The sequence below is a fragment of the Echeneis naucrates genome, chromosome 18 (assembly GCF_900963305.1).
Source record: "Echeneis naucrates chromosome 18, fEcheNa1.1, whole genome shotgun sequence".
NCBI lineage: Eukaryota > Metazoa > Chordata > Actinopteri > Carangiformes > Echeneidae > Echeneis > Echeneis naucrates.
Genome location: NC_042528.1, coordinates 3,583,088 through 3,602,490, shown reverse-complemented (window position 1 = coordinate 3,602,490; position 19,403 = coordinate 3,583,088). Strand labels below are relative to the sequence as shown.

Sequence of the window (19,403 nt, the reverse complement as noted above, 5' to 3'; positions counted from 1 at the left end):
TGAGGGATCTGACCTCCAACCACAGAAGCTGATTGTGTAGTTGTGTTACTGAGCAGCTCGGGCAGATTCACTGACTGAATGCTGAGCCGTGTTTTGTGCTTTGTCCGCAGCTGGTTGAAGGGAAAGGTGTGAGCTGGGAGTCTCCGTGCGCCCCCACAGGTGCATTTTTTGCGGCGGTCACGTGACGCGACGCGCCCCGCCTCCCCGCCTCCAATAAAGCGCAGCCAAAGTCGGTGCTCTTCTTCCTCCGAGCAGCCGAACCCGGACCGAGCAGGAGGCGGCGGGGCGGACAGCGGAACCACGGACGGCGGTTCGCTCCAACATTCGTCGGTGAAGGGAAGCCGTCGGTAACCGGACGCCGCACTCGGAGCTCAGCAGAGGACGCCGACGCATGCGGAGGCTGCGTTTTGTAGACCCGGACCAGGTGAGTCCGATTGAGGGGCGAGCCGCCGTGTGGTTGTGTGTCTGTGTGCTGCTGTCGCCGTTGTACCTCTGGGGGACTTCAGTCCGTGACAGACGAGCTCACAAACTCGGCTCAGTTTGGCATCCATTATTCAGCAGCCGCAGTCCGGCCGGGTTTCTGCAGGAGGCTCCTGCAGGCTGCACGTTTAAGGTGACCGACCCACCATTAGGCCGTCAGATCTGTAAACACGGCAGTGTGTGTGTGCAAAGTGCAGCCCACACCGATGAGCTGATCTCCGGATCTTATCTGAGCAGCAGATAACAGCCCAACTCTGCGTTTTTAATTCTGAACGATCTCTTTTTTTTTTTTAATCAAACCCAAGTTAGATCCAAATGTGATCTGCACACTGAGTCCACCCAGCTTCCTGAACAGTTGAGGTGTCAGCTCGGTGATTTCGTGTATTAACGCCCCCGTTTCCGCCCCCCCCCCCCCCCCCTCACTGTCCCTCCGCAGCGTCAGTGAGGCCGCTCTGTGCGCACTGGAAGCCCGCCATCCAATTGGTGGAACCGGGAGGGGAGTCCCGGCCTTCTCCGCTGCGGGAGGAGCAGAGTTGGAGGAAGCCGAAAGAGAGAGAGCTGCCAAGACAGCAGCAGCAGCAGCAGCAGCAGCAGCCTGCGCAGTTTGGAGGAATCGGCGGATCCGGTTCTGCTGCACGGCATGAAGGACTTCAGCCAAACTGCGCACCGAGTCTGCAGGATGCGCCGCCGCAGCTGCGTGCTGTCTTAAGGACAGACAGACAGACGGACAGACAGACAGACAGACAGGCTTTTCCGGTCCGGTGCAGGAATCTGACTGAGGAATTGAACCACAGCTGCGACATTTGGTTCCCCCACAGAGAGCCCCCTCCCTCCCTCCGCGGAGCCCCGAGCTGTGGCCTTGTAGCGGACATGGGAAATGTAAACAGGAGCCGGGCTGGATTTTAAACTACGCACACGTCCCACGTCCTCCTCCCTCTCCACCCGGGCCGTCCGAGATGGAGATGGAGTCGAGGGTCGAGCCGGAGCAGGAGGGAGAGGCAGACCCGCCTCTGCACAGCGTCCACGGGACCAACCGGATCAGACCGTCCTCCTACCGGGCCCTGCGCAGCGCCGTGTCCAGCCTGGCGCGTCTGGACGACTTCAGCCGGGAGAAGATCGGAGCCGGCTTCTTCTCCGAGGTGTTCAAGGTGAGAGGAAGTGCTGCACAGTTAGTTCTGGTGTGTGTGTGTGTGTGTGTGTGTGTGTGTGTGTGTGTGCGCACGTCCTCAGCATCGCTCTGTGTTCAGAAGATGACTGAGGCTGATCTGACAGGAGTTCAGCTCAACTCCTCCACTTCCTGTCAACTCAAGCCATCTTCTGAAACAAGGCGGTATCCATGGCAACCGGTGCATCCCCACCCAAACAGCCGTGCAGGAAAATCTGCATGGTGCTAAATGAGTGGCAGCAGGAGGAGGAAGTTGAAAGGATGGTGGAAATCTTACACCTCAACGTCCGGATGTCTGCAGTGACCCACACGGGACACACTGTTGTTGTTGTTGTTGTCGTCGTCGTCGTCGGTCTGTAAGCAGATCTGGTTCAGACAGGCAGAAGGGGAACCTTTTTGGAGGTAACTCTACACCCCTCTGTTGGGAGCAGCAGCAGCCTCCATCCTTTGGTCACGCTGCTGCTCACTTGCATGGAGGCTAATTCCTGAGAACGCCTCATTAAGGATGAGAGACAGAGGGAGTGCAGCACAAACAGGAGCTGTCCATCGAGCAGAACGCATCAGTCATCCTCCAGAGGAGACTCTGGAAACCTCAGAATTAATCTGTAAGTTTAGGCTTTAAAATCTGAACCATTACACTCTGAGAGGAGCAGAAACCTGTTTGGTTGGCTGCTTGTCTGAATAAGACTTAATGATATCCAGGACAAACATTGTGACATAATTATTTTCAGCCTGATCAGTAAATACCAGGCTGCACTCTGTGGGCGGTGCCTTCAGACAGGCTTGATGACTGACTGACTGTCTCCTGTGATGATTTGGTTTTTATACATGGAGGCGACTGTAACTTCATGTTCTGCCTGCTGCTGGCTGAGTGCTGTAGGTTTGTGGGCTCAAGTTAACATTGATCATAATGTTAATGTGATTAAGCCAAAGAAAGTGCACGTTTTAATCAACAGACGATCCACATTTCATAAATAACTTTCATGAATTTTCACATCTTCTAAAAACATGCCAAACAATGAATACGAGTCTAATTATCATCATTAAGAGACCAATTATTTGATATTCAGAATGTCCTCTTGCTAAAAGTCTTTATGGGTTTTCTGTTTATTTAAAGGTAAAACAATTTGGATTGTTGATTGTTCATAAAAAGTGACGGAGCAGCCTGTCATGAAAATAATAATTATCTTCAGGGTTTGTCAAGTCGCTCAGCTCCTCACAGTCAGCAGATAACTGCCAAGGATAGTTGGCATAAATGTGCTCATGTATACACAAATGCATTTTAGAAGTTCATCCTGGTGTTTCGTAGCATGTCATCAGATATTTCTCCTGATATCACGCTAGATGCTCATTTATATTTCTGGGAAGCTCAAATGATTCAAAGCACTTTAACAGTAACTGTTTTTAACAATAGCTGAATATTAACGAAAGGAAGAGGTCTAAGTGCTGCTGCTGATGCCGCTGTGTTAATACGAGCTCCTTTAATACCGACGTGGGAGCTTTGCCAAGGCTTTCAGAGATGAATGCATGAGGCTTATCATTTTGAGCTCCTTCCTGCTTTTTCTGTCTACTTTGTTCAATTTGTGTGTCAGTACCTGAATGTGCGTGAGGGAAAAGGTGTATCTGTCATTTCTGCCAGATCAGTGTTACAGAGAGGAACGGAGCATTAATTTATTTATTTATTTTATTTATTTTCTTGGAAAGTCTCTTGTGTGCGTCTGCTCAGACAAATGTCTGGCTGGGTTTTGCGTGACCTTAACATGCAGCCTAGTTCTGTAACGACAAGTGGGATGAGTCACGGTTGGCACGAACAGTGAACACAAATGCCCAATAACCTGCAAAGGTTAACCCTCAGATATTGGCAGCTCGCGTGTGGCCTCATATTTAAGCCCGACAGTAACGAGAGATAAAGCGATCATAAAAACTCTCAATTGGCTGGTCTAGACAGTCATTAAAGGAGACTTTTTGTGTAGTGGGTTATCCTTTATTTATTTTATTTATTTAAAAAAAAAAAAAAAAATTAAAGAGGGCTCTTCAGACCACTCGGCCATCAGAAGCCACTCCCTCAGTCCCTTTGCCCTTTGAATGTCCAATGAGCATGCAAATGTGACACTGTTTACTGCTGGCTTGTCAAGTTGGCACTTAGGTTCGGATCTGCTTGCCCTTTGATAGCGCCATATAAATGCAAAATTGTTACCGCAGCTATCAGTCACATTTAAAAAGTTTGCTGACATTGCGGAGTGGACAATTGTTCCTGTATCCAGCTTTAGTTTGGAGGAAAAGGCCTGACTGTTCTGCTGCAAAACACCGCTTGGGTGTTTTGTTTATTACATTTAGAGGCACTAACATGTAAATGTTGCATACACTTAAACTCGGGCTTTGAACTGGATGTCCTGAGCTCGGCGACAAAGGCTCTGGCCTCCTGCCGTGTGTGTGTGCGCGCGCACACTGTTGTTGTGCTTCCGTCCTCAATGCAGATCAATGGAGGCTCGCTGCGGGCAGACAGGCAGCCATTCACCTCTACAGTGTGCAATTGTGCAATATGAAGAAAATTATAATAATAAAATAAAAGAGCAAGACAAAAAAGACAGAGGGGACCAAATGGAGGGAGCGCACATGTCAAGACAAATCCTTCAGGTGCTCTTTTTCATCCTCCAATATTTTTCCAAGGAAAGTTCTTGGTGTGTGTCTGTGTGTAAGTACACTTTCTCAGTGTGCGTCTTGACTCTCGTTTGGGATTTTTTTTTCTTTCTTTTCTTTTGTTTTTTTTAATCATCCTGAAAACCTGAAGGCTCAAAAGCAATAAAAATCCCCTCAATCACAAATGAATTGCACCATCAGCAGCAGCTCAGTGAACTGAAGTAAGTTTATTTACTGTTTGTCAGGGCTGCACAGTTAGTTTTTTTTTTTTTTTTTTTTTGGTTTTAAACAAACTGGATGATTCAGTTTCTAATTGGATTAACCTAGTTGGTGTTTTCTTTTTCAGATGTTTCTGTTCCGATAGTAGATGGTGTGCACTTACTAATGCAGATAACACCTGCTGTCTAAGAAGCAGGAAACAGAGAAGCTCCGATCAGATTTGGTTCCTCGCCGTCATTTACATGAGACATGAAAATCTCACAACAGTGTTTTGAGAAGCTGCTGAGTCTTCTTTTGAATTCCGTCAGTTTTGGTCTTTTACACGATTCCTGTTGGTTTCCAAGATCACGTTAAACAGTTTGGAAATAATGGCTCATTTATGGAAAAAATAATAAAATTCATGTTTAAATTTCCACCACAGAAAATGTATTAACTCAGCTGTATCATGAAATAATAGAATAGTTGTGTTGTTAATGTAGTTTAACTGTCTTGTTCTTATTCAGAAAACGCCTTTAAGTATGGAGACTTCATATTTTTAGATGCTTTGTAGATTAAAAATGATCTTTGTTCTTCTTGCTCAACATGGCGCCATACGACACAGATTGAAGTTTTAATGGAGCTTCCTTTGTTGGGCTTTCATCAGAAATCATTTCACACTTAATTTAGCTGTTTGTCTTGATGTCTTGTCTTTTGCGAAAAATGTGATTCAAATTGAAATGGGCTCCATTTACATGACTCACATGATGTGAATTTCTCCACAATAAAACAAGTCGTCATAAAAATGATCCTACCAGCTGTGATTAACCCGATTAGGTGTGCGTGAGGTCACTTTATGCCCACATATGAGATAAGATGATAGTAAGCTGAAAGATCAGCAGGATGAAAAGGATTCAAAACAGACATGAGTCCCCACAAAGACAACTACTAGACTACACAATTTGGACCGAGTGTGTTTGTTGTGTGTTTTGTTTGCGTCAGCTGCTTGTGACAGACCGGTAATGTGAAGGAAACGGGTTGCCAAACACTGCTGTGGTGCCAAACACAATGTGTACAGTATGTGTGTATATCTGTGGTGTGTGTACATCTAATTTTCATCTGCTGGCCACATCAGCAGTTTGGCTGAAAATCAGCATCAACTTTTCAGCTTTGCTTTAAATTGTTATATTGAATTACACTGCACTATTATTATTTTTAATCATTTATTTATTTTTGTTTTTGGTATGTTGTCATTGGATCTCCAGCGAGTGATTTTCATGCAAAACAAAAAATGTTCACTATATTATAAATGTAAGACCTAAATAGACAGACAATATGCCGTTTCACCCATAAAACCAAACCCCATCACATCTCCCATACTTGCTGCGGACATCATCAGTGGGCTAAAATGAATTTGCGAAAGAAAAAAGGCCAAATATTTACTCCTCGTGAAAAACTGTGTGTTTTGGCTTGTTGTTTGGATCAAACCCAGTTCTCAAATACGAGTCCTCGGTGACGTCTTGTTGGTTTTTGGGTTCAGTTCGTCGGTAACTCATCAGGACGTGTCCAGATCGGAGCAGTTCTCAATGAGTCTTGGTTTCATCCTCGGAAGGATAAAGCAGCAATAAAGAACTGGCAGGGAGGTGTGTGGGTGGGGGTGTGGGTGGGGTTCTTTGGAAGTGCATGTGCACACAATCCGTCATCCGCCATCACATTTGTGTTGGTGATCTGTTTCAGTTTTCAGGATCAGGAGGCTCTTTGTGTGCGTGTGTGTCCTTGTTGCTGTTGGTATGGGGGGGCCAGTGCAGACTTGAACATCAGAGGCTTAGTGTAGCACTTTTCCCTCATTATTCTTCTCCTCCCTCACTCCAGTCGGGGCCTGCTCCCTCACCAATCACTGCACAAGTATTTAGCTCCGCTTATGTTCTGCACAGCCACACACACGAAAGCGCTGAGCTTATAGTGTGCCTGCCTTCACTTGACCTGCCGTGTTTACTGCTTTGGAAAAATTCAACTTTCCCTGTGATTAAAATGGAAAACGTTGCACAACAGACACCTCCGCCTCTCCATCACTCTCCATAACTTTTTTTATACTTTTATCTCAAGCGACAGTCTGTGTGTTTACACCAGCGCACAATGACTATTTCCTCCCGTCCACATATTGGCAGCGTGGTAGACTTTAGCTGGACCTCAAGGAAAGCCGCTCCCTCCTGATAAAGTAAACAAGTGGCTCACTGTTTGTGTGTGTTGCAGCAGTATTACAGAAATTGCTGCATGTTTTGTTTTTGTTTTTTGTTTTTCTCCCCCCCCCCCCCATGTTTTCATTATTGCCATCTCTGTCCCATCACACTAAAAAAAGAGTAGTTCCTTTTATAGGTGGTGTAAAGGCCACACATGCCCTCTCAGGTTTGTAGTTATCGGTCTCTGAAATCTCAGCCTCCGCCCTGACCAAGTGGAAATGAATGGATTTTAATTTGTGTTGCTGGCTACAATCAGGTGACATTTTACATGTTCAACAACATGCAGCTTCTCTTTCCATCAGCCTCTTTGTAATTCCCACCTTCCAGCTTAGTGCTGGACCTGAACTCCCCCCCCCCCCCCCCCCCCCCCCCGATCAGGTTTGGTTTCACAGAGTTGGCTGGCCGCCTCGTCTCAGTTGCATGCACACATGCGTTCTCGCTGTGACACTCTCACAACACTACTGCTCCTTCACACTATAAGTGAGTGCAGAGCCTCAGGCGGCAGCTCAAATCCAAGTTCCTTTGTAGGAGAAGTAATTTTCTTGATTCTCTGACCGACACACTGGTCTGGTGCAGTTCACCCCCTCAGGGATTTCACTCAGCCAATGTGGGCTTTCGGTTCTGTGTTAAACCTTTTTTGAGGAGCAGGTTTCTAAAGCTGGCTGTTAGGTACTTTTTCATGCAAAAAAACACAACAACCGGATTGTTCACTAAACAAATATTCCCGGCATGTGTTTGAGACTCTCGAGTAGATTCCTGAACATGCATGTCTAGCCGGTGAAATAACAATGGCCCCTGCTGGTGGGAAGTTTTGGAGTCAGACACTGAGGTCAACTCAAAAGGCCTCCTTTCTCTCAGGAATGACGGCAGAGTCATTCTGTGTGTGTCATAGGATGTGTGGTCACACTTCACTGCTGCACTATATCATTTTCTCTGCAGTTTTCTCCTTTTGCTGACAGTTAACGCTGCATGGTCAACGTAAAGAGGCGCCTGAAAAATATTTGTCCACATACTCTTAGCCAGGTCACCTGGCCAGATGGGGCAGTCCATCTATAATCTACAATTTGACATTTGGTTGGAATGTGTTTTAGAGAACAAAATTAAAACTATTTATTCATTTACACAAAATATAAAACTAAAAGAAATGCATCCTGTAAAATTATGAGGTTTGAGTTTTACTTTCCTAGTATTGTCAGAAAGGCATTGAAACAGCTTCAGGTTAAAATGTACATTTATGAATATATTTCCACAGCTGAATTAAGGAAGATAGAAATTGCAACCCTGGTTTTTTTGGGTTTATCTCTTTTTCTTTTTTCTTTTTTTTTAAATCATGGCAAAAATAACAAATGGTACAGAAGAATGAAAATATTTTGTCAAAAGAGAGTTCCACTATGTTCAAGGCAAAGGTCGTTTTAAGGTGTAACGTTTCATCGTCTATCTGCAGCTCTGACTGGGCATCATCTGCCTCGCCGTGCTGCCGGCTAATGCCACACATCACTGCACAGAGCGGGAAAGATGCCCGTAACCTTTAGTCTGCTGACGGCGTGTTTTTTTTTTTTTTTGAAGGAACGCTTCAGGGTGTGTCTGAGCGTGTGTATGTAAGCAGGAGCCTGTAGTGGGGGGGGTGTGTTTTAGCCTAATTGCTCCATATTGTGGTGTAATCTTTATGTAGGCGTAGTCATTGGCATTCCAGCGGCATGTCTATGGAGCTGAGGGTTAAGTGTCTGGCATCAAGCATGTTGTTTTTTTTTTTAGTTTTTTTTTTTTTTTTTTTAAGCCATATCCTTGTTGTGTTGTCTCTTTTGTTCTTTTGTGTTAAACCCTCCTGGATGGGGGGACGAGGACCTGAAGTTTATTTAAATCCATGTTGAGTCTGACAGATGTGTAGCATCACAATCCTGGAATAATGAGTGAGAGGTTGTTTGTTTGGGAGCTACAAACTGCAGGAACGAAACAGTCAGGTCAAGCAGTGTTGTAGTTGGCTCATATTTGTGTGTGTGTGTGTGTGTGTGTCCGTCTTCTTAATCGGCTGTGTGAGTCTGCCTCATCCTCTCAGGGCAGTAAATACATGAAGAGAAGCAGAGATTAGTCCTGCACTCCCTCCAAACTCCTGCGTGTTTAAATGTCTGCTTGGACTTCCCGCTTTGCAAGAGGAAGCCACCACTATAAGCAATTGTGTGGTTGTGATTTTTTTTTTTTTTTTTTTATTTTTAAACGTGTGTGCATCCATGCATGTGCACAGCACTTTGCCAACGGCTGAAGTCCTCAAGTGGCTCTGTGGAGATTTAGTGCAGCTGAGACTGACGCTCATTGACTGCTGGTTATGATGAAGAGAGCTGCCAGCGTGCATGCGTGTTTGTGTGTTAATAGTATTACTTGCTGCACTCTAGTCTGGTCTCTAATAGGCTTTGTCCCCCCCCCCCCCCCCCCCAGTCATCACTCACATCCACAGCACAGCTGAGATCCAGGCCAGCGTAACAGTGACTTCAGCTCACCGTTTGTCATGCTTTTCACTCATGTCACTCATGAAGGCGCAACCTGAAACCACCATTCGCCAGCTCAGCTTTATTAATAGCTTGAAGGAAATTTAGATGGTAGTCAGGCAGGAAAAGGCCAAGTCCTGATCACAAATTAAAAAAAGCTTCACCTCACAACCAAAACACACAGACGAAATCCGACCTGATGTGACTCAGATGATTGACAGCTCTTGTTGTAATGATGTTTTGGCAGTAATATCAAAATGGTACATTTTACTTAAACCCAATTAGCTTTGCTGAAATTCCATGAAATCTATCACAACTATTGACTTTTCCTTGTTAATGCCCCGATCAAACATCAAATCTGATGAGGGTTAAATTCCCATAAAATATATTAATACAAAAGAATGGAGAAAATTTAACAGCAGTTCTTTAGTCTATGAAAACACTGTCGCCTTCACACTCACTACTCCGCGCACACACACACTCATCCGCTGCTTGTGTGAAATTCTCCGGACGTCTTGCCAAGCAGAAATGCACGGCTGTATAGCCTGAGGGGGAACGTTGTCGTTTCTCCATGGCAACCATACCAGACAGACGCTGTCATGGCAGCAGGTCGCCGCAGAGAAGCAGCCAAAACAAATGCAGAAACTCATCTGACCCGCTAACGTCGTCATGCCCAGTTTCCAAAAGCACCTTGGCGTTAATATTACTCAGCTCTATGTGAGAGCTTAATTTTATTACTTCAGCATAAACCGAACCTGTGGTGACGTTATCCGAGTATAATAAATGATCTTCATAAAGTCCTGTTCAGTGCTGTCGGGGTGTGGAGTGCTTTAAATAATGTTTGTGTAAATTGCGACTTGTTTCAGAGTTTGTGTGGTGTTTTTGTTCAGGTGCAGCATCGTGTGTCAGGCCAGGTGATGGCCCTGAAGATGAACATCCTGGCCAGTAACAAAGCCAACATGCTCAGGGAGGTCCAGCTCATGAACCGGCTGTCCCATCCAAACATACTCAGGTAACAAAGACGGCTCGTTTGCATTTGGACCAAAAGGAAAAGCAGCCTTTGTTTTTCTGTCTTGGTTGTGTTATTAAAGTTGTGCGTTTGTCTGCTCTCCTGCCAGGTTTATCGGTGTCTGTGTCCATGAAGGGCAGCTCCACGCTCTCACAGAGGTAAGAGCTTCATCAACCTGCAGCATTCTTCTTTTCCTCATAATAAATTGATTGATTGAGGTTAAAAACCTGATTCTGTATGAAGACGGGCTGTTTGTGTAATTTCACCCGTTTCTCGCACACGTGATGGGTTTACCTAACGTTGCCGCGGTAACTGAGCTGCACAACAGTGAAAAGGAAGAAGATCAGCAGATAAGAGGACGGGGGGAGTTTGGTGTTCTGACGTCTGAAGCGGCAGCATCTTGTTTTTGTTGAGTTGATTTGAAATGGGGGATTTTTCCTGAAATCATTGAATAAATACTGAGATTGCTGAGAAGCTGAAAAGTTTCAAATCTTCAGTTGTGAGAAGCAGAAAGCCGGATGATATTTGGCATATTTACTTTAAGATGACTTGAACAATGACTCTATTATCAGAATTTTTCATTCAAACTGCTGACATGGTTGAAATTCACAGCCTAAATAAGTTTATTTACCTTACTGCATCACTAACGGAGCGCTCGCTGCTGTTTATCCTGACCATCCAGTATATCAACGGGGGGAACCTGGAGCAGCTGTTGGGCAGCGATGTGTACCTGTCGTGGAGCGTTCGGCTCAGGCTGGCCCTGGACATCGCCCGAGGACTGCAGTACCTGCACAGCAAGGGCATCTTCCACCGGGACCTCACCTCCAAGGTGACGACAAACACAAGCAGCGCACATACATGAGTGAACATCAGCACAGACTGATGCTCCGCTGGGACTCTGCTCCTACAGCAGCAATACATGTTAGAAACACTGATGTACGAGAAACTGCAGTCACTCAGGATATAAACGCTGAAACACTCAAACTAGATGTTCGCTCTTTACTTCAACATCCTTATTTTCCTGATGTTGAGTTTGAGTTTTCAGGCCCCCAGAGGTCTCTGGGGACTCGGGACAAATGCTGTTTGTAATTTAGCCTTTAGCAATAGAAAAACAAACTAAAAATAAAATCTGGATGCTTGAGTTGGAGTCAACCATGAAGCCTACAAACATGCTGGAAACTGCTGCGAATCAGAGCAGCGGCTGTGTTCGTGCAGCATGAAGTCATCCCATAATTGTGTGAAAACACAGAATCAATCATTTGTGTTTGTTCATCAGCCTCTGCAGCTCCAGAGCTGAAGATTGAAACATGGCCACCTCATGTAATAATTTATAGCAAAAAGAAGGGCTCCAAAGCACGAAATATCTGGTTACTGTTAAAATTCTCCATACTGAAGTGTTGAAGTAATGTACGTGACCTCTGACCTTCTGCAGAACTGCCTGGTGCGTTGGGATGGTGGCGTGTGTTCAGCTGTGGTGGGAGACTTTGGCCTGGCGGAGAAAATCCCAGATTACAGGTGAGTCCATCAGCACCCTGTGATTAGATAAGTGGCACTCAATAAATCACATTCCTGACGATATCCCCTTCACACTTTTTGTCGGTGCAAAGTGTTAGGAAAATTCCTCGCTCGGCTTCTCTTTTCTCCGGTGAGACACGATCACACGGCAAAAAATCAGACCATTACTCACAGTGATGCACACTGAGAGAGTTGTTGGTTGATGGTTTGTTTTTTTTTTTGTTTTTTTTTTTTGGTGTGTGTGTGTGTGTTTGTTCAGACACATGTTGTGGTAAATCCCCCTCACCAGCAGTATTATTATTAATATTGTCCAGCTTTGTTTCAAAGGGGAGGAGGTAGGACAGACAGCAGCTTGAGTCACAGAGGTGGTGTTAATATTTAATCTGACCGCCGGTGACGCACCCCGGACTCTCTGCCTCTTCTTCTGTGTGTGCAGCTGTGTGTTTTAATACACACTGACATTTATGTGGCCAATTTTATTCCCAGCCATCAATTCTCCTCTGGCCTGTGCTGACCGTCAAGTTACAGCTGTCCTCTGAAGTGTGTTTTTATTTTCTTCAGCTGGTTTTCCAGTGACGACATGTCTCTCAAATTCTTCACTTTACCAAAAGGAGTAATACCACATTCCACTACAAGGAAGGGAAAGCTCCTCATTTTACACATTTCAGCAATGCTAAAGTGGAGAGGAATTCCAGATTCTTGTTGAGGTTCAACAATATGTTTATTAGGTTAAGGTTCAGAGTCTAAACTGCAGCAAATTAAACTGGAAAGGTGTTTTTTTTTTTTTAAGGCTAAAACTAAAATGAAAAGCTTTTCACAGGAAGCATCTGTCGATCTGAAACAGCTTGGCATCAACAATGGCTGATTTCCATAAAGATTGAAATCGTTAAGCGTTTCAACATTCAACAGTTGAAACTGTCCAACGGTTAACTTTTTCCACCAGCACTGTCAGTGTTCACTGGTCATCAATAAAAGGTTAGAACGCCTTTTGTTTACGCAGATCTGTGCTGCCGATGATTAGATCACATTTTATCACCAGCTGATCACCAGCAGAAAACGGAGAGATGGCATCAATCCACTTATGCAGCTGTTGGAAAACCTCTGGGGAGGAAAAAAAAGTATTTTTACCCAAAAGACATAACTGCCTCAAAAGTGCACCAGTATAATTAGCTTTTCTTTCTTCTGTGCTGCAGTTTGACCCAACTTCTCCTCCACATCCATACAAGTCGATGGCTGAAATAAGATCATTTGCCGTCTTTATGAATCCAGAAACAATTCAGCTGTCACTCGATAATGATGCAGAGCAGCCGCTGAATTGTTGGGATGTCTTGACTTGACCTTAAAGAAATGCAGCAAAAGAGAATCATGCGTGTGTACACACACACACACACACACACACACACACACACACTCTCTCTCTCCCCCTCTGAAGTGCCATTAGCTTCTCATCCTCCCCTCTTCAGTGTCTGTGGTCATTTAGCAAACACACCACTTCTTGGTGAGACCAGACAGCTGCCAATGTGACCTTGCCTGCCCTTGTGTGTGTGAGTGTGTATTTGTTTGTGTGTTCTGTTGCTGCTGGTTGTGATTGGTTGTGCCTGGCCACCTTTTGTGTTTGCACAAGTGTGTGTGTGTGTGTCGTCGTCGGAGGCTCTGGTGGTCTTCATGCTTTTCACCAAACTTTGTCCTGAAGTGTGTTTTTGTCCAGCGAGCTACGTTGTCACATGTGAGGCGGCGTGGTCCATGTGTGTGTCTGTCATTTTTGCATTCCTGCGTCCATCAACGACCAAACTTCTGTTTGCTCTGGCGTCCGTTTCCAAAGCAGCTGGTGAATTGTGGCTCTTTCAGTTTTCAAGGCCATGTTTGCTTTTTGTTTTAGCCAAACACTGTTGGGTCCTGCAGCCAAGCGAGCAGAGAACGGACGATGCTGCTTGTGTGTTTGTGTTGGAGTGCTACCACTGCGCTTGTGGCAGAGAAGGAGAGAAGGAAGGAGGGAAGGAGAGGAGATGAGGAAGGTTTAGTAAAAGCACTCCAAATAAGGTCAAACTATTCCAGTCCTCCTCCTTTTGCTCTCTGCCTTACTGGAGCTCTCCTGGCTTTTGTGTAAGAAGTCACTTTCATCCTCGGTGCTTTTGTTGCTCCTTTTTATGATGATATTTTGTCTTATAAGATTTCAATAGCTGTTTTCTCTCTCTTGCTCTCTGTGCTCTTGATTCTCTTGCTCCACTTCTCCAAATGTTGTTTACATTGGGAGCCATGACTCTGCCATCACTTCCCCACTCATATTTTTTGCAGTATCATGGCCCACAGTAGCAGATGGAAATAGCAAAGAGGGGAAGTATCTGCCAGCAGGGTGTGTGTGTGTGTGTGTGTGTGTGTGTGTGTGTCTGTGTCTGTGTCTGTGTGTGTGTGTACGCAGGCTTTTGTGCATGCACCTTGTCTTTGCACATTCTTGTGTTCCTTCCTTCCTTTTTTTTTCTTTTTTTTTTTTTTTTTAATTCGGCTTAAATTTCACAACGATATCACAGCATAACTGAAAAACACTGTGGTTTCTGAGATACAAAGGAAGTACACATACACACACACACACACGGTTGCGCTCTATATAAATGAAATGGAGCATGATGCCTGTTTGCAGAGCTGTTGCTGTCCGACCGTGTATCTGTCACTCTCAGATTTAGATGGAAATATAAATACAAATTTGTCGGACTGTTGTGTGAACTCAGATGCACATACCTTCTCGACTCATAAATCCTTTCTACCCGTGCTGCAGATCAGCATTATACTGCTGATTATTTTTTCTATCAGTTTAAAATTATGAGTGGCTTCCTAAACAATCCTGAAAATTCAGAGATCCTAAAAGGGCAAAACCTCACAGCTGAGAATCTGACGTCTCAACTATGACTCAGACTTGCCCGAGCAAACAACAGTTTTGTCGATTCATGTCATTTTTAAGCCTACATCAGATGATGTACTTGGCAGGTACCTTTTATTTGATCAGTAAATCCCTTTTATTTAATTTATTAAGAGATCTTCCCCATTAAAAGCTTATGTTTATGAAATGGAGATGACTTATGTAAAGAATTTTATTTATTTATTTTTTATTCCCTCATTTAAATATATTTATGGACCCTTTAAGAAACGTTGTTGTCCTGATCTGTGATATTTTGTGTGGCAGAAAACACAACCAAATTGTGCAAGATCCTTTTAAACGTGTGTCCTCTAATAAAAATAATCCAGATTTAAGGTCACATTTCCCTCTTTCTTTTCTTTTTTTTTTGCAGTGAGGAGGAAGACCAGGAGCCTCTGGCTGTGGTCGGCTCCCCCTACTGGATGGCCCCCGAGGTGCTGCGGGGGGAGGTCTATAATGAGAAGGTACTGACGGATTCCTCTCCTCATTACCAGCTGCAGATTGCTGCAAGAGTTCAAGGTCTAACGTGGGCGTGATGAAAGCTGGTCAAATAAGCTAAGGGGCCAGGCAGTGAAATAAAGCCATAAATATTTAATTAATCAGTTATTCCAAAGCAAATAGGAATTCTGTTACGTAAGAGGTGAATGTTTCTTCCAGGGCTACTTCTATTTTCTATTTAGCTTGGTGGAAATCTTGATTGCCTGTACTTAAGTTGCATTTAAGTGCTGATTATAATATTTTAGTGTTACAGTCTCTCTGGGCTTCATGAAATTACTAAAGTCTAAAACAAATGCAGACTGCTGACATTAAACTATAGTGCTGAAAAGAATACAAATCCACATAATGAGGATTTTTGGAACTTGAGGTTAAAGACTGAACATTTTCTTGTTTCCTTTTCAAATGCAAGTTAAAAATCTAAAAATCTGTTGCATATGAAGATTGTGTTAAATTGCTCTGACTTTGCTTTCTACTGTAGTCAAAGTTGACACAGACACTTCCTGTCTGAGACGACCTCACCTTTAACTCACCGTGTTTGTGTAGCTTTGTCAACTTGTCTTCCTCTCTGTAGGTGGATGTGTTTGCGTACGGGATCATCCTGTGTGAGGTCATTGCGAGGATCCAGGCTGACCCTGACATCCTGCCGCGCACTGAGGTACACCCCTGCTCCTTCATCCCAGCTCATTTCATTACATAACATCAGGAGTGGGCAGGAAAACGGTTTATAATGAAAGCAGGTCGTCTTCTGGAATATCTGCCGTGTAAAGTCTTTTAAAGGCTCTTAAACACATAAAGGAACAGCTACACCATGTCAGATATTATTATTATTATGAAAAATCTCTGTTCAAGGTCATTCTGCATCGTCTAACATTTCAAACAGGAAGTTGAGCTCATCTTGATAGAAGAGAGTGCCAAAACTGTTGCTGCTAACATATTTGCTGCAGTTGTTGAATTGAGTGAAAATGGTCATTATATTCGTTAATAGCTGCAAAAAATTTAAATTGCTTGTACATCTCTCCAGGAATGCATAAAAATGTGCTTTCTTTTGTCCAATGGTGCTCCAGAGAACTGACTCTGTTGTGTACTGAATGCAATAAGTCGTACATAATATTTAGCATACAATGAACGTGTAGTGGAGATTTAGGACGCAGCATCAGTGTTGAAATCGAAGAAACATTTCTCCTTCGGGGGTTCTGGTGGAGTATTTGGTTGATACCAATCCAAACCTCTGCAGAAGTGTTGGATCATGCAGCCACAGAAATGAATACAAACCTTTTGTGACATTTTCTGTTTTCTGTAGGACTTTGGTCTGGATGTGGAGGCCTTTCAGCAGATGGTGGGGGATTGTCCTCCAGACTTCCTGGAACTGGCCATTGGCTGCTGTAATGTAAGAAGCTGATTTAACATTAGATTAGCTCTTGTGTTTCCGCTTTCACTGCAGATGAAAATTTTGCTGTAGTGCTGTTTATCTTTAATGGACCCGTCATGTTAAAAGCAATTACAAATTATTATTGTAACGTGAGAGGTATAGTTTTTATAGTTGCCTCCTCTACATCACGCTCTGTCTGAATTTTTTTCTCTCCTGCCAGATGAGTGCGAAGCTCCGTCCATCCTTTTCCAAAATTGTAACTGAGCTGGAGAGGAGACAGGCTGAGAGGAAACAGAAGGACGAGCCGGCGGTCAAAGGTGAGTTTCCTGCAGCTACCGGAGCATCAACTTCTGCTCGTCTTCCAACTGACAACTGTTCACCCTGCTCCGTTTTCTTTTTAAAGCTGCTTCTCCGGCCGTCAGCCCCCTGCGAAGACGATCGCTTGGTTTCCCATCAGACCCCCGTCTTTCCCGCAGCAAATCGGATATGCTCCACCCCCCAGACACCCCCCCCTCTGTTCACCTGGCACTGCCCGCTCGGGTCAACCCCTTCTCTCGCAGGGAGGACCTCAAAGGCGGCAAGATCAAGCTGTTCGATACTCCCAGCAAGTCAGTCATCTCCCTGACTTTCACTCTGCCCCCCCCACCAGACTGTGACGACCCTTCTGCGTCTGAGGCCGACGGCGTCGACCCGCCCAGGGGGCACAGACGCTGCCACTCACTGCCTTGTACGCCTCCTCCTCACCTCACATCAGCGCCAAACACTGTCCTCAACGAGGAGGGGTCCACTTCCGAGATAAACGGGCAGAGCGAGGAAGACAGACTGCTAGGAAGGGGGGAGAACGGGGAGATGGGTGGACGTCACCAGGCAGGCGATTCAGGTCTTCCTCTCTCCATTGAGCCCCTGGACCAAGAGGAGGAGAGGGGGGAGGAGAGGGGGGAGGAGGAGGAGCCCATGGACTGTACCAGCTCTCCAGACACACAAGAGAGCAGTTCGTCTCCTTACTCCAAATCCTCCCCCTCTCCCTCACACTCCCCCCCCACTCCCTTCACCAACCGCTGGGGTTCTGCCATCTCCAACGGGCCCCCCTGCCTGCCTCCCCTCTCTCATTTGAACAACAACGTGGTTGTAAGTCGCCCGCTGGGATGGAGCACCCCCATTGCCGGCACCGCCACAACGACCAACAACAACGGCTACCACTCGCCCCCGAGTGACCCCGCCGGCTCCTCCCCTTTTGGCTCCAGCAGCGGCCACTCTCTGGACCAGGAGGAGGTGATTTCCTGTCCCGGCTGCTGCCTTGCCGGTCTGCGCTTCCCCTCTGTTTGTCTCAGAGCTCCGCCACGCAGGAACCCCTACAAAAACCTGAATGGGGACCACGCAGCCTCACGTGGGCTGCTTTGTCCAGGACCCAAGGGTCTGTCGCCCTCCGCCACCCCCACCAGCCTGGAGCCGGGACTCACCTTGCCAGGGGCACAGACATAAACCACGACTTCTCAACACCAAAAAAAAAAAAACTAAACACACAGTAAAGACAACACGTGTGGAAACTTTGCACCTGAAGTTCTTCCCTGGAAATAAAGCGGGTCTTCTTAAAGTTTGCACAGATTTTAACACAGCAATACCCTGCTCATTCTCCAGACTCACTTTTTAGTGCAGTTTTCCTAAAAAACACACTCCAGACTGGTCAATTGGCTGATTTTTCTCTGTGAAAGCTGTGGTGTCTTTGCTGGTGTCCTTTGGTTTTCTCGTTCCTTTTTTGTTTTGTTTGTGTCGCCCTCTGCTGGGCTGAGGGCCACGCCACCTGAGATGTCAGCTGTGCCTGCGTTGATCTGACTGATAGGCAGCATCCAGAACTGATCAGCATGTAAAACACTCCCAAGTTTGGGGCCCAGCCTGTCGGATCCTGTATATTTGCAGATGTAAAGATTCTTATGGATGATGATGATGATGATATGAGGAATGTTAAGCTTAGTATTACTGTTGCAATGATTTTTTTTGATGTTTGGTGCTGCTTCTGAATGAACAGGCAGTTTTGCTTTAATTAAAAAGAGGTGTATAGTGCACTGCTGAGGTGTGTGTGTGTGTGTGTGTGTGTGTGTGTGTGTACGTGTGTGTGTGTGTGTGAGAGAGGAAGGGTAAAAAAGTGTGCTGTACACCGTTCTTAAGACTCTTTCTGTTGCTGTATCTCTATCGGCCCTTCTGGTCGCCTGGTTAAGCACTTCACCTGTATTACTGTTGTTAATAAAGAAGCTATTGATATTATTACTTTTGGGAATGAATGGTCAAAGACCTGCTTACGAGATGTACAGATTCTTATTATTTAAAGATGGCATTGAATAAAAAGATAGAATGCATTATGTTCTGTTGGTTTTTTTTTTTTTTTTTATATATATGTTTTGTTTTTCTAAGGAGGAAAAAAAATAAACAATCTGCCTTTGTTAGTCCATATTTTCCTGCATTGAACAGAAAGAGATCTCATTTGTTTCAAACTTAGCAAACAAGAAAAAAAGGCTGTTATAGATCAGGAAGCACAAACCTTCCCTTTGAACATGTTTCTTTCTTTTAAATGAAATGAGTTTCTTTCTTTCGCCCTCGTCTTTAAGTAGATTATAGCCTTTTCTCTCTCTTACAAAATTCCCAGCCTTCAATTAAATCCTTTATCTCTCTCCTCCCCTTCCACCCACCTGCAGTCCATCGTCCTCCATCAGCTTACTGCATGTCGTCCTCAGCGTCTTTCTCCGGTGTTTGTCCTGTTTTAGAGGGAGTGGGTCTCCTCCTGAGCTGTGGCGGCTGCTGGAGTAAAGACCATCACAGTCTCGTCCGCTTCATTTCAAGGTCAACCAGTTGCCATGGTGACAAAAGGCCTAAGCTCAGGTTGGCTGACGGTGCTGGTGGGGA

At 45.1% G+C, this 19,403-nt stretch overlaps 1 protein-coding gene across 2 annotated transcripts; it reads left to right on the top strand.

Moving 5' to 3' along the window:
• The first annotated feature begins 202 nt into the window (after positions 1–202).
• Positions 203–18,859, top strand: tesk1b (testis associated actin remodelling kinase 1b). Of its 2 annotated transcripts, XM_029526749.1 has the most exons (11): positions 204–424; positions 917–1,628; positions 10,094–10,215; positions 10,322–10,370; positions 10,895–11,041; positions 11,645–11,727; positions 15,012–15,102; positions 15,708–15,791; positions 16,437–16,523; positions 16,726–16,822; positions 16,909–18,859. In XM_029526749.1, the coding sequence occupies exons 2-11, from the start codon at positions 1,437–1,439 to the stop codon at positions 17,985–17,987; spliced, it is 2,031 nt and encodes a 676-aa protein (XP_029382609.1). In that variant the 5' UTR covers positions 204–424; positions 917–1,436; the 3' UTR covers positions 17,988–18,859. The 2 variants fall into 2 exon arrangements, with proteins under 2 accessions (XP_029382610.1, XP_029382609.1); XM_029526750.1 differs by lacking the exon at positions 917–1,628 and having other exon boundaries at positions 203–424.
• The last annotated feature ends 544 nt before the right edge of the window (positions 18,860–19,403 follow it).

Bases quoted from the DNA above. Each gene is read 5' to 3' on its own strand.
- tesk1b (XM_029526749.1), top strand. From the start codon at position 1,437: ATGGAGATGGAGTCGAGGGTCGAGCCGGAGCAGGAGGGAGAGGCAGAC. The intron at 11,042-11,644 runs GTGACGACAAAC...GACCTTCTGCAG, and splicing joins ACCGGGACCTCACCTCCAAG to AACTGCCTGGTGCGTTGGGA. The intron at 11,728-15,011 runs GTGAGTCCATCA...TTTTTTTTGCAG, and splicing joins GAGAAAATCCCAGATTACAG to TGAGGAGGAAGACCAGGAGC.